This window comes from Spea bombifrons, chromosome 9 (assembly GCF_027358695.1).
Source record: "Spea bombifrons isolate aSpeBom1 chromosome 9, aSpeBom1.2.pri, whole genome shotgun sequence".
Classification (NCBI taxonomy): Eukaryota; Metazoa; Chordata; class Amphibia; order Anura; family Pelobatidae; genus Spea; species Spea bombifrons.
The window spans coordinates 29,661,947-29,687,880 of NC_071095.1; the positions used below are offsets into that span (position 1 = coordinate 29,661,947).

At 39.8% G+C, this 25,934-nt stretch overlaps 1 protein-coding gene across 1 annotated transcript in view; it reads left to right on the forward strand.

Annotated features, from left to right (window-relative positions):
- Positions 1-4,234: 4,234 nt before the first annotated feature.
- The window catches only part of PALS1 (protein associated with LIN7 1, MAGUK p55 family member), a 54,241-nt gene continuing 32,541 nt past the window's right edge, over positions 4,235-25,934 (forward strand). Inside the window, exons 1-2 of the mRNA XM_053475643.1 lie at positions 4,235-4,385; positions 22,624-23,106. Coding sequence (XP_053331618.1) covers positions 22,749-23,106 — 358 coding nt within the window. The 5' untranslated portion in view covers positions 4,235-4,385; positions 22,624-22,748. The remainder of the gene's footprint in view (positions 4,386-22,623; positions 23,107-25,934) is intronic.

Here is a 25,934-nt window from a genome sequence, read left to right on the forward strand (position 1 = left end):
AAACCACACATATATATATATATATATATATATATATATATATATATATATATACCGGTATATTGCCAAAAGTAATGTGCTATGGAATGATACTTTTGTTATTGGATTAACATAATACTTGATCATTCAACATGGAAAGCCTGAAGCCACAATTTAGTGAGACTAATCCTTGAAATAAATATTATTTCAACTAAATTATTTTAGGGCCTTGAACGTTTTGTCCCCTGAGGTCACTACAACTTCAGGAGGGCATTTTATCTCTGGATAAGTATACATCAAATAATTCCTATTGTAAGTTAAGTCACACACACACACACAGGACAGGCTCTGCCGCACCAACACCCAAACACACACCAGGACAGGCCTCAGGACAGGACACACCTCCTGAGGAAGCCACGAAGCACTGGCGAAACGCGTAGAGGACTTTTTTTACTTACAGCATTTGGATTTTTACTTGATTTTTACCAGCTTTTAATTATTGTTATTGGATTATTTATATCTATTTATCTGTTTTAGTACATTCCCAATTCTCTGTACTAACGAGATACAACTTCATATTTATTTTTTAAGGGCTGAGTCCAGGAATAAATTATTTATTTATTGATTTACTCCTTTGATTTGATCATGGCACACATAATTATCTTCTGATGAATTTTAAACAATAATTATTAATTGTATTTTTTAAACAACACATATCTTATAATTAATTGCCATTTGATTTGCTGGAGTACTTGCACATGCACTTTAAAAACAATTTATAAACACTGCCATTGAAACACAGAGGAACCACCTGACCAGGACTCAAAGAAATTGATGACCTACAAGATCCAGATCCAGAACTTCATCAAATACCATCACAACTCCAAGATTTACATCTGATAAGCGCGGTACATCTACCTAAATGTGAGTGCATCCTATTATTGCGTGTACACTGATTTAGAAAGATATCATCCTATGGTATTTTTCTCTTTTCTTATGTCCATGAGATTGATGGATTGACAAACACACACCAATGAGCTGCTTTTGGAGGCTCAAAAGGTTCATACACATTGTGAGTGTAACCATTGAAGTTTTGTTCCTGAAGTCCCCAAGTGTTTCTACTCTATTACACTATATTTTTTCCGTATCTGCTTTTTGTTTGAGCTATTAAGATCGCGACTTACAAGCGCCCCTAGACAGAAGTCTTGCTTGTTCCACCCAAACACACACCCCAGGACAGGCTCTGCCACACCAACATCCAAACACACACCAGGACAGGCTCTGCCACACTGACACCAGAACACACATACCAGGACAGGCTCTGCCACACCCACATCAAAACACACACACCAGGACAGGCTCTGTCACACTGACACCCGAACACACACGCACACACACACACCAGGACAGGTCCCTCCCTTTATTATTGATTTATGTGATGGCCCCATCGTATATATACGCGTTAGACATGCATTTTTAACTACATAATGAGTACTTATCTCTTTGAAGTTAAGACTATGATTGAAACATGATTTCAAAAATACAGCTGAACTGGCAGTTTCATTAATATTAGACTCTGCTGCCGATATATATATAAATATTAGATCCTGCTGCTGATATATATATATATATATATAGATATATATATATATATATATAAATATTGGCCCCTGCTGCCCATATATATTAATATTAGCCCCAGTTGTCAATATATATTAATATTAGTCCCTGCTGCCGATATATATATATATATATATATATATATATATTAGACCCTGCTGCCGATAGCAGGTATAGATCAACACATTTACACACAAACCCAGCTTTGCATGTATAGATCAATTGAAATTCACTTGTGATCTCAGCACTGAAGGTATACATCAAATAAACAGAATCAGACATACAAATCCTGTATTTGCAGGTATACATAAATAATGTATGGAAACATAGCATAGCAGATATGGATCTACAGAATAACACAAAAACCCAGCTTTGCAGGTATATATCAATTGGAATTCACAAATATTCCAAATTCGGCAGGGGGCAAGGAATAACCTATTGCCCCCCCTTGCACCCGTGTAGCAACGCCACTGGGGAGGTGGGATGTATATATATATGTATGTATGTACACTGTGGTCAAAAACAGATTGACATGGTCAACAACAATACTCATATAGGCTATCACATATAAACAATGCTCAATTGGTAATAAGGGGTCTAAAGTGTGCCAAGAAAATGTCCCCACACAATTACACCACCACCAGCAGCCTGAACCGTTGATAAAAGGCAGGATGGATCCATGCTTTCATGTTGTGTACATCAAATTCTAACCCAGCCATCTGAGTGTCGCAGCTGGAATCGAGACTCATCAGACCACGGAACGTTCTTCCAGTTCTCCATTGAGGCTACAATTCGCACGGGCTTACCAAAATTGTACAGTTTCCTGTTCTTAGCTGACAGGAGTGGCACCTAGTGTGGGCTTCTGGTGCTGTAGCCCATCTGCTTCAAGGTTCAACGTGTTGTGCGTTCAGAGATGGTATTCTGCATACCTTGGTTGTAATGAGTGGTTATTTGAGTTACTGTTGCCTTCTGTCATCTCAAACCAGTCTGCCCATTCTCCTCTGACCTCAATAAGGCATTCTCATCCACACAACAAAAGAAGGGATTCTTTACAGTAAGGACAATAAAGGTATGGGATTCACTGCCAAGGGAGGCATGAGTTGCTTTCAAAAGCTTCAAAAGGGGTCTGGATATTATTTTTTTTTTAGGCATGACATACAGGGCTATAAATAGAATAAACATTTTAGAGCTTCGTGATCCAAGGAGAAATCCAATTGCCTTTTGGAGTCAAGAAGTAATTTTCCCACCTGATGGCAGAATTCGAAGTAGCTTAATTGGGATTTTCTTTGCCTTCTTTTGTATATATGTATATATACAAATGTATATATGTATGTATGTATGTATGTATATATATATATATATATATATATATATATATATGAGGACTCTGTCCAATCCAGTAATAATTGTATCATTACATATTTATTATTGCTGCTGCAGTTATTATACACTTAATGCTAATCAGAAACAAAAAACATCTGATAGCTTGACCTTAGTATACAATGGCCAACAGAAGCTCTAGCTAATTAAAATATTGAGCAGTACCAAATTATTTTAATTTTTTGATATAGTCTACTGATGGTTGGTATCTATATTACATCTACCTTTGTGTCTTTAACCCCTTCTGTCCCCTTTGGACATACTGGTACGTCCAAAAAAACACATCGCAAGAATCCCCTATGCGTGTACCGGTACGTCCAAAAAAAACGCATCTCATGACTCCCCTATGTGTGTGCCGGTACGTCCTGACCTCACATGCTGAAAAGTAAAACAAAAAAAGTGTTAGTGATTTTTTTTTAACAATAAAAAAAATCACTAAAATAATACAATAAATAATAGTAAAAGAAAAACAATAAAATAAGCTAAGTGATGTCATTGTGACATCACTGGCATTAATAACATGTTCAAGAGGTCCCCAAGAGGACCTCTTGCCATACTGTATTGCAGTGCAATAAAAAAAAAATACAAAACATTAAATACAATTTTTGAAAAAAGATAAAAAGAATAAAAAAGAAAAAAACCCTTACACCTCATTGCCCTACACAACTAAATGGTATAATTCTCCTGCTCGTTCACAACCCCCAAACCCGTTAAGCCATAAGCATAAAAATTCTACGAAGAATGTACACCTTACAGTATGTTCCCTATATGTGCTGGGAAAGTACGGAAAATCTATATATATTGGGTATTTCTGAAATCAGAACACCTGAATTGATAAACTTGGAGGGTATTTTCCATCACTTTATCTCATTTTGTGAGGATTCAGAGGGAATATATATATATATATATATATATATTCTACTATTTCTCATCCTAAATTTTAATAATGGCAATGGTGATTTCACTCTGCAGCAAAACTGTATTTTTAACGTATTTGTACTAATGTCTTATGCAAATTTTAGAAACTGGTTGTACCATCTTAACAGACCCCACCAATCACCGAATTGTGGATGACAATAATGTATATATCTCGGGTCCGTCAACGCCCAGCTCTCTCGTACTCAGAGCGCAGAGAGATTTCCTCACTGCGCATGCTCATTTCAGCTATGCTTATCTTCTACTTTTGCGCAGTAGCCGCGTTTGAAGCCGCCTGTTGGGTTAGACGGTCGCGTCACTTAGTGTCACGCGCATCCTGCGCATAGAAAAAACGTCACTGCAGCGAAACTGAGCCGGGGAAGTTTTTTTTGTTTGTTTTTTTTTTTTTTAATTTTTTTTAAGCAGCGCTGGTCCTGGAATATAGCTGCATTCCAAATCCTGAAAGCATAGTCAATACCCCGCGCCTCGAGGTGAGAATCTGTGTGAACGTCCGTGTCGATACTTGTTGCTGTAGTTTCTCTCGGCTCTTTCGGTAATTGTCTCTGTGAGGCGGACGTGAGAGAGGCCTTCATGTTTGCTCTTGATATAAAACGTTTACAAGGAGCTTAGGGTCCGTTCTCATGGAAACGATTTAAACGATCACATCTCTAATCTATTTTAGTTTGTAAAGGTGGAACGTAACCCAGTAATAATGTAAAGTGAATGGATGTAGGCGTTCATGTGCCCCTGATGAGTATCTAAAAACAGTGCGTGTTTTGTGAGCGATCTGCAACACAGCTCGATGTGCTGCCGGTTTACAGATTTACTAAGATTTCCTAAAACAAGATCTGTGAATTAAGAACCTAAACGAAGCTCAAGATCAATTGATGATTTACTTTCTGTTAATAAGGCGAGAAGGCTCGGGATCTGTTTAGATCAGCATTGGGCGTGTTGGAATTCTGTGTGTATATTTGTCATTTCCTTGTCATCGATTCACTCCAAAGCTATGCTACTTGGCAGATTTGTAGTTTGCCCGTCTGTTTACTGAGCTCAGGTAAATGTACAGTTTATAAATTAGGAATATGTATATTTTTAAGCAAAATGTGCATTTGAAATTGTTGAGAGCTAGAGTAGCAATTTAATCTTTTGAAAACTGGACACGCTTTTGTAGTAAGTTTGTACTAGTTATATTTGTGACAGTATTATAGATAGCCTGTTATTATTATAATTATTTTAAGCGCCAACACAAAATGGCACTTATAAATAAGTAAATTAAAAAATAAATACATAAAACACTCACTTGCTCTCACTCAATGTCTTCATACCTTCTCCGCCAACCACTTTTATGCAGCTCCGTATCCTCTCTTAGAGAAACGTGAAAAAACCTAAAAACACGTGTTATGTGTTAAAGTGAATAAATAAATAATAAAAGTGAAAACGAATATTATTTCCCAAATAGGAGCGCAGCTACCCAAAAAGAAACACTCTTCCTCAAAGTGTAGAAATACAAACCAACCAAAAAAAGTATGGGGCGCAGATGCATATAAGGGAAAGACAACTAAAGTAAAATATAGTAATATCTTTAATAATCAATATGTGAATATAAAAAAAAAAAAAACTAAAAAAGTGCAATATTTGGGTAAAGAGTCAATTTAACCAGCAGAATGCACTCACATTTAGTCCATCCACCCAAAGTGCATAATGCGTGTGTATGGAAAAAACCACCGATTGTGGAATATAAACAAAGTTCAAATAAATCCAATGGAAGGATCTGGAAGGATTTATTTGAACTTTGTTTATATTCCACAATCGGTGGTTTTAAATTGACTCTTTACCCAAATATTGCACTTTTTCAGTTTGTTTTTTTATATTCACGTATTGATTATTAAAGATATTACTATATTTTACTTTAGTTGTCTTTCCCTTATATGTATCTGCGCCCCATACTTTTTTTGTTGGTCCGTATCCTCTCTTCCCTCTTCTTGTTCTTCTTTCTTCGTCTGCCTTTTCCCTGTATAAACTCCGTGAAGCAGGCCTCCCAGAGAGCTTCTGCAACAGGTATGATCCTTCTTTGGTTGGAGGAACGGGGCAAAGGCTGTCTATTTGGAGCGTGCAAAGTACTCCAAGAAGCCAGAATCATGCCAACGGATTCAGAGAAATCGCAGGAATACTTTTTTCTCTGGAAGGCATGGTTCACGTAGCTGATACCAGGGAGAAACAGATGAACGCTAAGAAGAGGCAAGAGAAGAAGTGGAGCTGCGGAAAAAGAGGACAAGTACATGGTAGCTACCCTCAGATAAGGTAGTTTCAGAGAATATCTAAACCCCGATTATAGGCCCAATTATAACGATTTAAATTTGGATTAAGTGCAGCCTAAAATCAGGATAATATGGTATATGTTAACAATATACACATTACGTATTAGTTCCCAGGACATAGCAAAAGTAACAAATACTAAATATTTTTTGGGAGCTTTTTTTTTGCAATGGTAGTTGATTTAAATGTAAATGGTTGCACATACTTTACATCCCCCACTTTACATCATGTTTAAGGAAATGCAATCTAAGCATGAAATGCTCATTTTCAGAAGTATGACTCGCTTCTTGTACCTATGATGTATCCATCATTCTGTCGCTGGCATTGTATTTGGCAAGATTATATTTTTTAAGAAGTTGTATATATGTGTTTGTGTTGCTTGCCCGCAGCAGGGTTCGGATCCAGATCTCCTGCAGCAGGGGACCCGGATCCTACTCTGCTGCAGCCGGTGGACGTCTGCACGACGCGCATAGACAACCGCTGTTGCCTTGACATCTGCAGGGGCTTCTATGGTGGAGCACCGGCGTGACATAACCTTCTGGTGCTGCGGCGATGTGCACAGACAACTTCCGTTGCCGGCACTTCCGCCAGTGCCTCTCCGTCATAGAAGCCCCGGCAGCGGAGGTTTGTGCGCATTACTGCAGCCGGTGACAAGCTGGCCCCGCCAGACACCAGGCAGTATGGGGGTGCATTGGTAAGTCGTGGGGGAGGTTGGATATCTGCGTGGCATATCAGGGGAGCAGAGGGGAATATCTATAAGTAAGGTGCATTATGAATTAAGGGGGACCTTAAAATGGCTATTGGTTTTCTGTTGGTATATAATATATGCTGCATAATAGATACCAAAAATGTTAAAAAACATGTATTCCTGTGTATTAGGTAAAATAGTGTTTTACTATACCACTAATGTGGTACTTACTGTAAAATGCATTTCATTCTCAGTAGGGTGGGTTTTTAATATGAAAGCATCCTTACTTTGTTCTATGGAATTGCTTTGTTTTCCACAACTTCTTGTATTACATCTGTTGTAAAGAAGATCAATTAATTTATAAGGAAACTAAAAAAATATTTAAGTCTTTAATTAGATTAGTTATGCTAGTGCTTCTAATGTCTTTAATACATCTAATTTGAAAAGTATGTTTAAAATATACCAGAAAGTATTGGTTACAATATGCATTCAGATACATTTACATACGTTTATATTTAAAGCTGAGGAAATGTATACGGTGTTTCATTAATTTTCTATTTTGCATACTTTATTATTCCCCACCCTCACAATATAATATTCAACTATACCAGTCTAAACAATCCATATTGAGAACTGCAAAAGACCAAGATCCTCACCCCGATTGAAGAAGATAGTATTATATTGTTACTGTGTCTGTTGTCCTGTCATCTGGCCTAGTGCCTCAGGTTAAAGTGATTCTACCTTGGATTTATTGTGTGCTAAACTGAGATATACCTTGAAAGGTTTTCGCAATGGTTGTTGTTGTTGTTGTTGTTGTGTTTCCTTGTTTATGGACGCATCCAACCATTCCATTCTAAGCAGGTACAGCGTTTTTTTTGTTAAGCAAGGATATCAATGGGGAATTTGTTTGTACCCAGTGTTGTATAATAGATTTCATAGCTACTGACAGGATAATGCGTATTAGTGCCACGTGTGTGGGCTCCTCCAATGAAAAAAGGCAATGAATAGTTGCAGTGGGGTCAGTGTGCCAGTTGCTAACCTGTAGCTGCCATAACAAGCTTTGTATGTTTTCCCAGATTTGGATTGGTGGACAAGCCTGAAAACTATGATACTAAATTGTGTATATGTAACGTAAAGGAGAACATGTCCACAAACCCATATGCAGGATATCCTGAGAGAAAAGCAATTTCAGTATTGGGTCCAAAGCCGAAATGAATGGCAACGGCGAAAGAGGATGTCGATGCCTACTCCCTGAGTCATAGTGATCAGAGGAGAGTCTAATCCTCTGGCTGTAATAACCATGGTAGGATTATCATAGTGTTAGGAAAGTTTGTATGAACGTGCGACCAGGTGACCTGATCAAATGCTTCTTCTGTGTCCAGACTCAATGGAGCTTTGTATGGATTATGTTTGTGTCAGTGGGTGGTCAACACAGCTTCTGTTGCTGTTCAGGTTCCTTTTACTGAGTGTCGTGTTCTCAGGAGTCCCAGCTGTCGGCGGAATTTTATATCAGAGAGTATGTTTTCTAAACTATCTGCGCAGATTTTAACTAATAGTTTTATATCCTGATTCATCAGTGTTTATGGGTCTATATGAAGATATTTGTGTTGGGTCTCTATCATGCTTCTTAAGCATAATAGTTCTAGCTGTTACTGTTTTATGGTAAGGCCTTCGCAGATAATGGTACTGTGTAGTGACGTGAATGTGCCTGTTATGTAAGGCTTTAGAATTTTGTAAAACTCGGCTTGTTAACCATCTGGTCCAGGATTATTATTTGGTTTTTTTTTTATGTGCAAAGACATGACATGATGGCTTAAACTTCCACCTCCAAGAAGTGTTGAGTGAAGTTTCAATGTACCTTCATGCTTGTCTGTGCAGGGTCCCCCCCAATGTCCCAGAGCTTTAGAAGACGCCCAATAATAGGATGAGTGTGATATTGCAGGGATGGACAAACCCCCCATTTTTGCAGGGCTGGCATCATGAATCCAGCACCTTGTGGCCCTCCAGGCCGTGAGGCTTCCATTGGGGTCACAGAATGCACAGCACACTCCTCTCTGCGCCCCAGCAGAAAAGCATAGGGTTCTGGATTAACAACGGCAGAAGATAAGCAGTGACGTGGTTGGTCTCAGCAATCTGGGAGTAGTGCATTTATACTATAGTGTTGGTCAGTGTGTATATGTATAGTGCTAGTGACGTGTGTATGTGAGTGTAGAATGTTAGCGTGTGTGTTACTGTAAGGTGTTGGCGTCTGTGAGTATAAGATGTCAGCATGTGTGTTACTATGTGGTGTTATGTATATTTTATTTTTTTGTGGTCTGGCTCATAAATCCAAACCAAATTTGTCTACCCCTGTGAGATGATTATCATAGCAAAGTGTGAGAAAGCTTTGACCTGTAAAGAACAGTAGCTGTAATGGTAATAACAGAATCAGAGAAATTCAGAATCTTGGTTACTTGTAATAAATACAAGTAGCATATTGTCATTTCACTGTCCCATGTCCTATTTAGGTCATCTTTGAAGCTGGTCAATTCAGTTTACCCTATCAAACCAAATATTTGTGAACTATACACTTCATGGTATTTCAGATACTGGTATTTTAACCCTTTCCATGCAATCATTCTACTACCAGCCATTGTCAAAAGTTGTGATAGTATTTTTTTGTGTGTGGTTTTTTTTCACACACATTGTAATACAGGCATGACTTTACCTCGCTTAATATGTCTTCTTTCCTCTTGTCCAGCCACATGCCCCATTGACCCGATCCCTTCCCTTCTCACCTAGTCTCTTTCATCTACCATTGTCCCTACTCTAGCTCACATCTTCAACCTCTCCCTCACTACTATTGAAAAAGCCCTCCCTTGACCCGTCTGATCTCTCAAATTACCGTCCCCTCTCTCTGCTTCCTCTAAGCTTCTTGAAAGAATTGTTTATACACAATTAACTAAGTTTCTAGACTCCAACTCCCTACTTGACCCTCTTCAATCTGGTTCTCGCCCTCAACACTCTACTGAGACGCCTCTTCCTAAAGTTACTAATGACCTACTAACTGCCAAATCCAAGGGCCACTACGCCATGCTAATACTTTTGGCGCTGTGGACCACCCTCTTTTCCTTCAAACTCTTCATGCTCTTGGTCTCCATGACACTGCTCTCTCCTGGTTCACTTCCTACCTCTCTGATCGTACCTTCAGCATCTGTCTCCTGTAACACTTCCCCTACCCCTCTCAGCTGGGGTACGCTAAGGCTCAGTTCTAGGACCCCTTCTTTTCTTTCTCTCTACACTTCCTCACTTGGCAAACTTATCTCATCCTTTGGCTTTCAATACCACCTGTATGCAGATGACACCCAGATCCATCTATCCTCTCCTGATCGCTCTCCTGTCTTAGATCGTGTAACTAACTGTCTCGCCACTATCTCTACCTGGATGTCTGCACGTTTCCTGAAACTCAATCTCTCCAAAACCCAACTTCTCATCTTCCCTCCAATGCTAAGATTCCCCCATCAGTTTCCCTCAATGTTAATGGTGCTATCATCTCCCCGTCTCCTCATGCGGGACTTGATCTTGGTGTCTTGGTGTCACCCTTGACTCTCGTTAACCCCCAAAACTAATTCTGTCTGTTAAAAGCTGCCGTCTCCATCTTAAAAACATTGGCTGCTTCCGTCCCCTCCTAACACTGCATGCCACTAAGGCTCTCGTCCATGCCCTTATTATCGCCCGCCTTGATTACTGTAACGCTGTCTTAGCTGGTTTCCCTCTTAACCGTCTCACCTCTCTACAATCCACCATGAATGCTGCTGCCAGACTTATCTTCCTCTCCCATCGCTTTACTGACGTCTCTCCCCTCTGTCAGTCCTCACTCTTACTTTCAAACCCTTCACAGTGGTTACCCTCCCTACATCTCCTCACTCATCTCTAAATACACTCCTAACCGGTCTCTCCATTCATCCAATGATCTCCTATCCTCTCCTCTGATTTCTAACTCTCATGCCAGCTTACAAGATTTCTCCAGGGCTGCCCCATCCTCTGGAATGCTCTCCCCCGGCCTATCCTTCTTTCTCCGTGCCTTTATTCCTTCAAAAAATCCCTCAAGACCCACTTCTTTAAGGATGCTTACAGCATAGCACATTAACGCCCTCCCATATTCCTTTATCTCGCTTTTCCTAGTCCCTCTCCTGTGGCTGCTCCATCCCTAACAACGGTGTAATACACCCCAACTCCCCCCAGACTGTAAGCTCGTTTGAGCAGGACCCTCCTCTCCTGTTGTCTCTGTAAGTCAATTTATGTAACATACTACTTGTTATGTCCTGTCTACCCATTGTACAGCACTGCAGAATTTGATGGCATTATATAATATAATAAATAATAAGGGGATTTAAGTAACTTTGAACGTGGCATAGTGGTTATTGGTGCCAGAGGGGCTGGTCTGAGTATTTCAGAAACTGGTGATCTACTGGGATTTTCACGCACAACCATCTCTAGGGTTTACAGAGGATGGTCTGAAAAAGAGAAAATCTCCAGGGAGCGGCAGCTGTGTAGACGAAAATGCCTTGTTGATGTCAGAGGAGAATAGGCAGACTGGTTCGAGATATCAGTGACTCAAATAACCACTTGTTACAACCAAGGTATGCAGAATTCCATCTCTGAACACACAACACTTCAAACCTTGAAGCAAATGGGCTACAGCACACCGGGTGCCACTCCTGTCAACTAAGAACAGGAAACTGAGACTACAATTCGCACAGGCTCTCCAGCCCTCCTGAGAATCTGGCTCTACTTGCAGGTTGAATACAGGTATTGCATTCAACCATGCAAGTCAGTGGAGCCCAGTTTTCTAATCACAAAATGATTAGAAAAATACATTTTTTGAAGAAAAAACTAATAAAAAATAAGTTTAAAAAAATAGTAAAATGTAAAAATAATAAAATTCCCCACTGTCACAATCAGGGAAAACTTCAAGTTTAAAAAAAAATGCAAACAAAAAATAAAAGGTAAAATATATGTGTATATTTTATGAGCAAGTCCTAAAATCAGCCTTAGCTGAAAACAATTCTCGCATGGAAAGAGTTAAATTAATGCCATGTTAAATGCCCATTTTAAAAAATGTATGATTTGATGGGTTAAATTGAATTGGCCGGGTTCAACAATGTCCCAGTTAACACAGGGGGAAGGATGACCACTCGTCAAATTTCCAATTAGAAACATGCACACGTCCCAAGTGTGGCTTTTTAGTTCCCAAAGGTGCATCACTCTACGCAGGAGATATTGATGAGAATATATTGGGGTGTTGTGTGACATTGACATATACCTGGAGCTGTAAATTCATACCTAAAGTAGGTGTGTGGGAAAAAATACTACTGCAAAAAAAAATGCTGGTGGTAAAATGTGTGCATGCGTTTGAAATACCCTGGGGTGTCTATTTTTCATAAAATATATAGTTTTTATAGGGCACACTGAAATGGCCGGGCTCAAAGATGTACCAAATAGGGCATGGGCAGTGGATCACCAAATGTCAAAGTTCAACATTGAAAAATGCGCGTGGCCCTTTTGCCCCCAAACAGCCAGGCAAACCCATTCATGTGAGGTATCGCTGTACTCAGGAGATGTTTTATGACAGTGGCATATACCAGAACCTGTTAATACATACCTGAAGTAAAATGTGTGTGAAAAAAATAAACTAAAATACTAGCGTTTGAAATACCCTGCGGTGTCTAGTTTTCAAAAATATATGATTTGATGGAGTAAATGGCACTGGCCGGCTTCAAAGATACCTGAAATAGCACATTAGAGGAAGAATTACCAGATTTGGAAAAATGGTTTTGAAATAGCAAAACGCTACCTATGCTTTTTGCCCCGTAACGTAAAGGGAAAAAAAACATTAATACATTGGGTATTTTTAAACTCAGGACAAATAGCAGAATCTATTTAGCTAGTTTTTTCATTACTTGTTATAGATGAGTAAAATGTTTTTATAGTAAATAATGATACAATTAAAACAATGTAATCTAAAGAAAGCCCTTCTTGTCCTGGAAGAAAAAAAACCAAAATATATACTCGTGTGGGTTCAGTAAACGTGGGAAATAAGAAAATTACAGCTAAAAACGAGCAGCGCAGAAATGTTAAAACAGCCATCGTCACGAAGGGTACAAAAAATAAAATCAGCCACTGTCACGAAGGGGTTAACCAAGCATAAGATAAGGCCAGGGACTAAGTATTCAGAGATTGGGCGGACTCAAGGTTCTTATTTGCCATCACTTTCTATGTTTGTGTGTGTGTGTGTGTGTGTATATATATATATATATATATATATATATGTATGTATACATACATACATACATACATACATACATACATACATACATACATACACGTGAGGCAGCGGGGTCACGAAGCTTGCATTATGTCACGCCGCTGGGAGCTTTATTCCACCCACTACCCCAAATTAATGATGGCGAGAACCCTAGGCACGAGGAAATAGTTTTTAGTCCCCATGCAGACCTGGTGCCCAGTGTTTGTTCAGCCCTACTTTAAACAGAAGATAATATTAATGATAATAGTATTTTATTATCATGCCTGGGAACTTCTGGGCTCCGGCTACCCGTAGCCTTCCCTTGCGAGACGCGGCCAGGACTGCACGCTGACGTCGGCGGGTGGTCTCGCTGACGGTAGCAGGAAACACTCCCATTTAAAGGAAAATGGGCGGGGAGCGGGGCGTGTCAAGACCCCGCTCCCACGACCCGGAGGATTTGGGTCTTGAACCGGAGGAGCGGCGCTCACCCAGCTAGTTTCCAGGTATATTTATTATATATTTTATAATATTGTACTGTGCATAAAAAAAAACAAAAAAAAACCCACAAAACTCAACCATCCAAATATAATTTTATAATTTGAGTACCCTAAGAATGAAAAAGTTCTCAGAAATCATTGTTGGTGAAATAACAGAAAATCTAGTTTGAGGTACAAAATATTTTCAGTAATGAATTGGTTGAAGTAATGCTCAGAATATTTTTGGTTAATGTCTGCTTTTGCCTCTCATTTGATAAAGGGATAGAACCACCCTAGAAAAAATATTCCAAATGTTGAATCTAAACTGCAGCAAATATGTTTGGTTTCGGACAGTTAATAAGTAGTGCAAGAGGGAGGTGAACTGGGAGTGCGCATGCACTGGCTCTTGATGGGTGTAAGGAGGCTCCGGCTGGGTAAGTAGACAAAGAAGCTGTATATCAGGCAGTTTCCAGGCAGAGAGTGACTGATTTTAAACTCTAATTTTTGATAAGGGGAAAAAATGGGCATTTCGACTTTTAACACAGTGGGCAGTTTTATCGGTTGTAAGATCTAACAGTTTTAGTGAATGTTCTTAAAATAAGAATTCCAACTGGATTGCATAAACCAGATGTCCCTCTACTTAAGTACTTTTTCGATGCTTACTCGATTGTGAAAAAAAAAAAACATTCACCTTATTGCATATCTTGCCTTTGCCCTGGTCATCTCACATTATACTCATTTTCTAGGCTTTCAAAACTGTTGCTATAGAACCTGTGATCTTGACCTAAGGAATGTTCATGGAATGCTAATCTCTCTTTGTGAGAGAGAGAGAGAGAGAGCTCTCCCCCGGCTGTCTCTATGTGTGAAAAATATTCAAGGGGATATTGCTTGGGAGGAATTACTATGTATTTAAACTGAACTGAATGTAGCATTACATCAAGAAATATAAAACATTACAGGTAATCATAATTATTAGTTATTGATTACAGGCAAGTTAATACTCTATATGGGCAAAAGTATTGGGACACCTGACCATTGCACCAATAGGAACTTTTAGGGCATTGCGTCCATACATTAATATGTAGGGGGTCTCCCCCCTCCTTTGCAGCTATAACAACTTCAACTTTTTCGAGAAGGCTTTCCTCAAGTTTGTGAAGCGGTTCTGTGGAAATCTTAGCCCATTCAACTAGTAGAGCATTTGTGAGATAAGGCACTGATGTTGGACACAAGGCCTTGCTCACAATCTGTATTCCGGTTCATGCCAAAGGTATTTGATGTGGTTGAGGTCATGGCTCTGTATGGGCCAGTCATCCACACAAAAGGCAACTTCAACTGCAGCTGGAAGGAGGTGCGGTTAGCATCGGGGGTGTCGCCCAGGGGGTGTCCATCACGCAGACCTTCCCCGCACCGGAACTCTCCTCACTGACAGCCGGGAAAGGTCTGCACGATGGATGCAGACAACCCTCGCTGCTAACCACACCTCCTTCCGGCTGCAGCGGAAGTTGCCTACGTGAATCGCGTAGACGTCTACCTGCTGCCCCGACTACACACTGGGGAATCAGAAGCACCGGTAAGTTTGGGTGGGGGGGCGTTACATGGGGGTCATAAGGCATTTCTGTAGGCAGAGTGTTCTATGAAATTCCTTTTAACCCTCTATATGCCTCTATGCCTCTTCATATACCTTTTTTATGTGATGATAGTGACCCTTCTTAAGGAAGCCTGCCTTTTGTGTACGTGGCTTCTCTGGGTGTGGGAGTTGTTAGAAAGAATTTCTGCCCTGTGTGATTATTGTAAGGACTGAATGGCACTTTCTACAATGGTTTCTCCTTGAAAATTACTGGAAATTCTGTAGAACCTGTACAGTGGAGAATAGATATCGAGCAGAGGTGGTTAGTTTCTTTGCTTAAACATTCAATGGGTTAATCTGATGTTGATTTTGTTTGCTTGCCCTCTGTATCTGTTCTGGAAGATTCTAGCCAGAAGACCCCTGTGGTGATTCATGGCCTCACTGATAAGGATTCTGAGCTATAGGAATTCCTTTCCTAGATCAAAGATGGTAGTAGAAGCATTGCTAAACACTAATCTACAAACACCAGACAAGCCAGAAGGCTTGTTTTTTTTCCCCTTAGAAATCTCATGGTGCTGCCACAACCACAAGGGATTATGGGTAGGCGCATGCGAAAAAGGTCAACAATGATCACCTTTTGCCTCTATATCCACTTTATACATGGATCCTTTGAAAGTAAATGCCCGCTCTACAAGACAGCCTTCTCCAGGTGTCTGGGTCAAGACCTGAATCCTCCGAGTCGCGTGAGCAGGGTCTCGACACGGTGGGGACTCCCACCGACGTCCTGGCCGCGTCCCGCAAGGGAATGGCTCCGGGTAGCCAGAGCCCAGAAGTTCCCAGGTATGCCCTATAATGGATAATCTGATGTCCTTGATAACCTCTTCCAATAATTGATTTTAACCGTTTAATTGTATGTCTAATCTCATTAGCTTGATCATTATATTGTATAACCCCTTCATTACTAAGGGTTTTTTTGTGCTCAGAAACCTGAGACCTTTTCAGCATATGTTATATGTTAGATTAAGCAAATGTCTGCATGCAAGCGTAAGCCAAAGTGTTTGTGTAGGGGAAAGGGTGAAAATGCATGTTTGTGTTTATGGGCAGGCATTTGTATGGGGGTGTGTATTTTGACAGTCTATCCATTACTGTTACTAGTGTTTTTTCATGGTGCCAGCCATCTGATTTAAGTATAGATTGGATCAGCTGGCAACCTGTTGACACACTTTATTACTATTTTTATTATATATGTATATATATATTTTTTTTTTTTTTTTTTACCTCTGACCGATCAGGACACTTGCTTTACATGAATTGAGCATCGTGTTTATTAAGAAAGCGATGCATCCGTTTGTGAAGGTAGTCTCAACTGAGAGTAGACTTACGCTACTGGTAGGGTTCCCAAGGAACCTATTGCTGTATAAGTAAAAAATCTGGTCGTTCATACAAACACATAAGCACACTTTTCAATAAATGGTCAGCAACGTCCATGCAAAGTGTAAAGCGAAACAAAATTATACACACACGCATATATACCAAATTTCCTTGTATATAAGACAAGGTTGTTTTCATGGTTGTCTTATAATCGGACCTCCAATACACACACACACACAGTATTGGTTCGATTAAAGGCTGCACCATAAACGTTTGCAGAACAAATAAACACATTAACACATCAGAGACAATAACAGCAATTAGACATATGTTGGACATTACGATGAATATTCATATGAAGTTTTGGTAGTGTCCGGAAACCAGAATCTACATTATGTCCCTCCTTTTATGTGTTTTCCTGGAGCTCCATCAAAAACCACAAGGAAGACAAATATTGCACCCAGAATAATCACTCCATCCAAAACCTAAAAATTAAAGTACTCAAAGGGAATTTCGAAGACTCTCGGGAAAGGAAAACATTTGAGCTGGTCCTACCTGCCTTGAGATTATTGACAAGATCCTCTTGTGTAGTTCTGGCCTGATTTGTTGCCGTTCTCAAACTCCACAAGGTGAGATCTTGCATGGAGCCCTTAGACCGAGGGAGATTTACAGTTATTTTGTGTTTCTTCCATTTGCAAATAATCGCACCATCTTTTGTCACCTTCTTACCAAGCTGCTTGGGGATCGTCTTGTAGCCTACAAACATGTCCTTGGCATCATTGGACAGCTCTTTGGTCCTGGCCATGGTGGAGGGTTTGGAATATGGTTCGTTTAAGAGAGTGCTCCTAATCTCAGCTGGTTACCTGCAAAAAGACACCTGGGAGCCAGACATCTTTCTGATTGATTGGGGGATCAAATACTTATTTCACTGAGTAAAATGCAAATCAATTTGTAACTTATTTGAAATGCTTTATTGTGGATTTTTATGTTCTGTCTTTCACTGTTCCAAAGCCTACCATTAAAATTATAGACTGATAATGTCTTTGTCAGCGGGCAAACATGCAAAATCAGCAGGGGATCAAATATTTTGTTCCTTCACTGTATATACACATGTACACACACACACATTATATATATATATATATATATATATATATCTATCTCAAATAACAGATGGAATAAGTATCTTGTGATAATACCTTTTTTATTGGACTAACAGAATTTTAGAATGACAAGCTTTCGGGAGCTCTTCTCCCTTTCTCAAGTCTAAAGCATATCTGAGAAAAACAACACATGGTGCACTAAAAATACAGTACATATAGCAGGTGGGGGGGGTTTATGTAAAACCTGTGTAGTGGGACAGGAAACCCAAATCGACATTGAGTCCTCTATTCTTGCTGTTGAATAGTTGAATCATTCTGACTTCAAATGTTTGTCTTTCTTTGGTATTACTGAAGTCCCCTTTCAGTACTTTGATTTTTAGGTCCTTGACAGAATGGTCATTTTGCGTGAAATGGTGTCCCACAGGGGTGCAGTAGGAATTTTCCTTGTGGTGTTTAATGGAATGTCTGTGCATGTTCATTCTTCCATTTAATTGCTGGCTGGAATCACTTATACCAACCAACCCCTGCATGGGTACATTCTACATGCTTCCCAAAATCCACAAAGCAGGTAATCCAGGCAGACCTATAATTACAGGTATGGACACACTCACAGAACAGATCTCAGGACTGGTCGAAAACACCCTTAAACCTCTTGTCATCAACACAAACAGCTTCATAAAAGACACCACTGACTTCCTCAACAAACTCAATCAAATCACCAACCTCCCTGCTAACACCATCCTACTAACCATGGATGTGGAATCCCTGTACAGCAACATTCCACATAACGATGGCATTAAAGCCTGTTCACATTTTCTCTCAGGCACTGACAACCAAAAATACAACCCCCAAATCATCACAGAACTGATAAAATTCATCCTCACACATAACTATTTTGCATTCAACAATGAAATCTACCTACAAATCATGGGGACGGCTATGGGGACGAAGATGGCACCTCAATATGCCAACCTTTTCATGGCTGACCTAGAACAGAGATTCCTTGAAACACAAGACACCAAACCACACAAATATTACAGATACATCGACGACATCTTCAACATTTGGACCGAAAGTGAGGAAAAACTGAAACAATTCCATGCCTCTTTTAACTCATTTCACCCGTCAATTAAACTAAAAATGGAGTACTCCACAAAATCTGTAAACTTTCTGGACACTACAGTAAGATGTAACAATGGTACAACCCACACCTCTCTTTACAGAAAACCCACAGACAGATGCAGCTATCTCCACAAATCCAGCTTTCACCCCTCCCATACTAAGCGGGGCATCATCTACAGCCAAGCAACCAGGTACCATCGAATATGCTCTGACCCCAACGACCGCACCCTGCATCTAAACAACCTCTCCAAATCTATGAAACCGAAAGTTTTTGATTGGTAGCCTATCAACAAACAAATCAACTCTGCTCTCAAATATCCACGGACACACCTGCTACAATATAGAGAAAAAAGAATCTCTACACGTGTACCACTTGTAGTCACCTATAACCCAGCGCTTGAAGAAATCCGGAAAGTCATCAAAGACCTACAGCCAATGCTAGCAGAAGATGAGACACTAAAAAACATCTTCCCTGAAACCCCCATTTTGGCCTTCAGACAACCCCCAAACCTGCAACAAAAATTAATTAACCGGAAACTACCCATCGACAGAATTAATAAAGAAAAAGGGACCACACCGTGCAAAAGGCCCCGCTGCAAACTGTGCCAACACATATGCACAGACAACATAGCCACCCACAACAGCAAGACCTACAGTATTAAAGGATCATATACTTGCACATCTAGCAATGTAGTGTATATGATACAATGCACTAAATGCGACCTAGGATGCTACATTGGAGAAACCAGCCAGCAATTAAATGGAAGAATGAACATGCACAGACATTCCATTAAACACCACAAGGAAAATTCCTACTGCACCCCTGTGGGACACCATTTCACGCAAAATGACCATTCTGTCAAGGACCTAAAAATCAAAGTACTGAAAGGGGACTTCAGTAATACCAAAGAAAGACAAACATTTGAAGTCAGAATGATTCAACTATTCAACAGCAAGAATAGAGGACTCAATGTCGATTTGGGTTTCCTGTCCCACTACACAGGTTTTACATAAACCCCCCCACCTGCTATATGTACTGTATTTTTAGTGCACCATGTTCATCTATATGTACCTGTATATATGACAACATGTGTACACATATACATTCCCATCCCATTCTTATATTCATCACTGCATTCCTATTCCCTGTATGTGAGCACTACCATCTTATGTGTTTTTTTTTTTTTGTTAATTTATCTTCAGCAGTGCTAATACCCCCCCTCCAAATTCCCTACTCAGAACATTTATGACCCTCTGGAGGGACACATACTTTTACAACATCTCACCCTCCCTTATCAGATCTGGGTAGTAAGCACCCCCCCTCTCCTGCCACACTACATTGAATTCTATGTGTCGTTTTGCTCAGATATGCTTTAGACTTGAGAAAGGGAGAAGAGCTCCTGAAAGCTTGTCATTCTAAAATTCTGTTAGTCCAATAAAAAAGGTATTATCACAAGATACTTATTCCATCTGTTATTTGATATTGACACCACTGGACTAATATGGCTACAACCTCTACTATAGATATATATATATATATATATATATATATATATATATATATATATATGTATATGTATACACACACACATCAATTTGCAAGATTAAAAATAGACTTTTGCCTCTAAGTCAATGGTAAAACCGTGCCTTGAATATGCTGTGCAATTTCGGGCACCTATTCTAAAGAAGGATCTGGGCCAATACAAACCATTGTATGGAAATCTATTCATTAACAGGACTATGCATAGGACATGGGGTCATGCGTTTAGACTGGAAGAAAGGAGATTTAGTCTAAGGCAGAGGAAAGGGTTTTTTACAGTTAGGACAATAAGGATGTGGAATTCTCTGCCTGCAGAGGTAGTTTTATCAGAGTTTGTACAGACATACTTATTTTTTATTTTGTTTTACAAATCTTTTTAATGAGTTTTCAAAACAACAAAAATGTGACTCCAGAAGTACATCCCCCAGAGAAAACCAAAGGACAACATTGCTACAAATCATGTAGAGACCGTTAAAGACAATGGGTGAAGTCACTGAATCCCACCCAACTCCCCACCCACCTAATCGGCCCAGCAAAACATATAACCGGAGTGAGAAACAGCAAAAAACTCTGATATCAAACTGATCAAGGTCAGGCATTATGAACAAGGATCATTACCCGTAGCTGTTGTGCACCAAACCAGGATGTGTCCCGGAAAGTTGCATTGATTTGACATTTAACAGAGTTCTCCAGAGTACCAATAAAACTCCCATTTTTTGTAAAATCTATGAGTGTCCCTTTCTTTGTGTATCCTCACACCTAACCAATCCATTCTGAGCAGGTGGAACAATTTATTATGAAATAAAGACAATGAAGGAGGTTCAGCATGTATCTACTGCTGCAGAATGGTTTTCCTGGCCACAGGCAGAACTGTACAAATCAAGGCCTGAGCACGCAGTCCTCGATTATCTAGATGGCCAAAAAGTGCAGCCTCCAGACTTATCTGGAAGTACCGGATATTTAGGCTCACTAGGAAAGCTTGAACACGCTTCCAAAACTCACGTATAGATGGGCAAACCCAGAAATTATGAAATAAGTCAGCGGCAATCATACTACATTTGGGGCACAAATCAAAAATTGTCGGTGAGGGGACAAGTAGGCTTGATGAACTACTTTCAGCTGCATCTCTTGATAGGAGCTAGCCGGGAGTATTTTACAAAGCAAAAGAGTACTGGTGATAAGGTTCTCATGTTGTAGTGTATGGAAATGCTTTAACCACGCAGTCACACCTCGTAAAGTCTGGTAAACAAATTGCGTGGACATGTGACCGGCCGACAGTTGTCTAAGCTGGCGGTCTAAGGGCTTGTTCCAATCCGCCTGAGCGAAAAAGAAGCAGTTTGAGAGCTAGCAAAACTTTGCGATTGGAGATATGCAAACCATGAAATGTGTATACATCGCAGTTGTTCCCTAGCAGACACCAAACAGAGAATTTAAACAACGATTGGATGAATACTTGCAAAAAGATAATATCTAGGGATATAATTTTTAAATTATGGGGAAACGGCTTGATCCAAGGAGAGATCTGACTGCCATTCTGGAGTGAAGGATTTTTTCCCCTAGTTTTATGCAAAATTGGAAAGAGGCACAACTGTGGGTTTTTTTTGTTTTTTTTTTTTCCTTCTTTTGGATCAACAGCAAGAAATGAACAGATATGGGAAAGGCTGAACTTGATGGACGCATGTCTTTTCAGCTTGTGTAATTTTGCTTGGCTTTATACTTTGCATGGGTGTTGTATGAATGACCAGATTTTAGTTTCTAATTTGAGAAATATTAGAAAATAAATTATGGATAGAACTATACAATAAGGGGCCTCGGATTTCTGAAACATTGTCAATGAATATAAAACCGTGTTCAACACTTAGATGCTCCTATAAATGAATTGATACCAACCACCTCCTTATGCCAAAATATTTCTTCAATCTTTTTTATATTGACTGTAAATCCATGTTGAGCAATAAAAGATGATCACATTGTTATAAACATTACAATATGTTGATTTTACATTGAGAACCCATTATGCGGGACCGTTTAGACAATAAAGTAAGTGTGCTAAGAAACCCAAGTAGTGTAACTCATCTGTTGAATATATCCATCTAACCATCTTCTCACCTGTCATGTAATATCAAGATATTACATAAGAAAGAGCCAAAGTATTTTTATTTAGATTATGTTTGTTATTGTATTGATTATTATTATATTGTTTTCTATGCAAATACTTGTCAAGAGACCACTTTGAATTAAATGTTTTTTTTTTCTTTAGGTAACCATTTGGTGTTTCAAGTGTTGCATGTGGTCCACAAGACAATTTTTACAATGGAATATATTTGTGTAGACTTTTGGACAAGCACTGCAATATAAATACTACAGAATTTCCTTCAGGGAGTCATGACTACTTCTCATGTGAACGGACATGTAGCGGAAGACTCTGACAGTGAGAAACGAACTGCAGATCTTTTAGCAGAAGAGCCACAGAAACACAGAGAGATGGCAGTGGACTGTCCTGATTTGGGTACGAGAGCAATGCCGATACGCCGGAGTGCTCAGCTTGAACGGATCAAGCAACAGCAGGAAGATATGCGTCGTAGACGTGAGGAAGAAAAGAAGCAAGAGCTAGATGTTAATTCCTCCGTAAGGCTAAAGAAATTGGCACAAGTTTTCCCAAAAAGTGGAATTGATAATCCAATTTTTGATACAGAGGAAGGACTGATCCTGGAAAGTCCTGGTCATGCTGTGAAAGTATTAGGTAAATAGTAAATCTGATTTATTTGTGCTATCATGAGGTGGTTTACTTAGATATATAGCTATATGTATATAATTTAAATTAAGTATCTGTTTTTCATATGCGAAGACTTATGCTTCTTGGTCTTACATGGTTGGCCGTACAAGATACCAATATCCAAAATGGATTTGTCTTGCCATGATATTTGTCAGTTACATGCTACACTTAGTATAGTATATAGCTCTTTCATCAAATTCTGGGAGGATATCAACGCTTCCAACTCTTGTAATCATTTTTGATCAATAACAAAAAATAAAATAGAAGCAAATCAATCCAAGTACAAAAATCAAACTTGGAAGCCAATTGAGCTTGCACTGATTGCCTGGCCCCTGGCAGTATGTGCAAAGTCTTTCACATTCCTAATAAATTCTACTTTTTGGACCCACTCTTGAGAGGGTATGGGAATTGCCAGTGAACTGGAATAAGGGCTACTGTCCTACACTCTCGCTGGGGCTTCTATGATGGAGTACCAGCGTGACATGACCTTCCGGTGCTCGGTCATAGAAGCTCCAGCAAAAGTGCCGGCCAGGAGCAGAGGTTTATCTACACGCATCGCGAAGGCATTTACCAGCTGCCCCTACTAGACACCAAGGAGTATGGAGCACAGGGGGGGTAAGTCTGGGAGGGGGTGGGGCACAGTGGCATATCTGGGGTATAAGGCATATTTGGGGGGCAGAGGGGCGTATCTGGGGTATAAGGCATATTTGGGGGGCAGAGGGGCTTATCTGGGGTATAAGGCATATCAGGGGGCAGAATGGCATATCTGGGGTATAAGGCATAGCAGAGGCCACTATGGCATATCTGTGGGTATAAGGCATATCAGGTGGTATAAGGCATATCTGAGGGCACAGTGGCATATTTGGGGTATAAGGCATCAGAGGGCACTATAGCATGTAGAGGATATAATGCATATCTGGGGTGGGCAGAGGGGTATATCTGGGAGTATAAGGCATTTCTGGGGAGGGCGGAGTGGCATAACTGGGGGATTAAGGCATAACTGAGAGGCAGTGTGGGAAGCCTGGGGTCAGATATGCATAACTGGGGGGCAGGTTGGGTAATAAAAACAAGAAATGCATTTTTCTCAGTTTTTTTTTTTTATTCTGCGGTTTGTTTTTAAGATCCAGTTATTTTAAATAAACGAAAAATTTACATTTTGTTTTTTATCATATTAATCAAAAATAATCGCCCAACTAATAGATTATGAAAGTAATTGTTGCAGCCCTATAAAACAGTAATACATATTACAGTACTGAGTACTTTACTATGCATTATTAAAGAAAAATGGATTATTTAAAGAGAAGCTGCAATTTCTCTGTGGTCAAATAATTCTTGCAGTTGGCTGAAATCAGTGGGAGCAGTTTCTACACATCGTGTGTGTTAATGGTAAAAATGCATTTCTTGTTTTTATTTCCCAACCTGCCCCCCCCAGTTATGTACATTTGAGCCCAGGCTTGCCACGCTACCTCTCAGATGTCACATACCCCCAGATATGCCACTCTGCCTCCCAGATATACCACTCTGCCTCCCAGATATACCACTCTGCCTCCCAGATATACTACTCTGCCCCCCAACATATGCCTTATATACCCTATATGCCTTATACCCCGTGATATGCCACTGTGCCCCCTGATATGCCTTATACCCTAGTATGCCTTATAACCCCAGATATGTCACTCCGTCCTCCCCAGATATGCCATAGTGCCCTCATAGACACGTTAACAATTAACCATAACTGTCCCAAATTAACCACCACCTCCCCTAAGTTTCAGCAGCCCAAATATTAATGTTATACTCGGTTAGATTAGTTGCTGAGCCATGTGGAGTTGTGGACTCTATAGGAAATGGGCGGGGCCAATTGGCACTGGGAGAAAAAGGTGCGGGGCCAATCAGAGTGACTGCAGGGAGGGACTGTAAGTAGTAACTGTTGTGACACTGAATGAAACGGATTATAAAACGAGGGCTATTTTTCAGAGCATTTGCTCTGAAAAAAACCCTCATTTTATAATCGATAAAAATCGATTCAACTAATCGATAATGAAATTCCTTGGCAACGATTTTAATTCGATTTTATCGATTAGTTGTTGCGGCCCTTATTACTGTAGATGCGGTCAACAAATGCTAGGGTTATACTGAAGACTAATTTTTGAGAAGAGTGGGTAGTGGTTGAGGCTACTTTCTCAAGGGCAGAGCAGAAGATGTGCATGTTGCGAGGGAGGACAGGAAGCAAATCAGTGGAAAATTACTGGAGATCAATGACACAAATGTTTCTGGACGAGATATTTTAGAAGGCATGGGAAGGTGTAGAGGCAGAGTGAGACTATAGCATAAACGATGGATCAAGGAGGGGGACACATTTATTAGAAGTTGAGCTTCAGGCTACTGAAATAAGTCTCAGAGTTTCTCTATTATTGTAAGTAGGGGAGTATACTGTGTTAGATCAAAGGAGGATGAGTCAAGTAAGAATTTAGCTGCACCAGGGGGGTGGTAAAAAAAAAACTACGATGCTTAAGGATTTAATTAAATTGACACACATAATGAATCTCAAAGAAGGAGGAGAGTGTCAGAGCAGATTAAATAAATTGAAAAGTGCAAGTTGGGCAAAATAGGAAGTCCGCATCGCTACCATTTCTACCACCAGGTCTGTGAGTGTGAAGGCCACTGTAAAACAGAGCAGCAGGGGAAGTAGTGTCAAATGAGAATTTCAAGTCAAAGCAAGGAAACTAATACAATATGATATTAATTTATTATGTATAGCTAAGGGCAACGTTGAAATTATGTTTTCCTCTGTACAT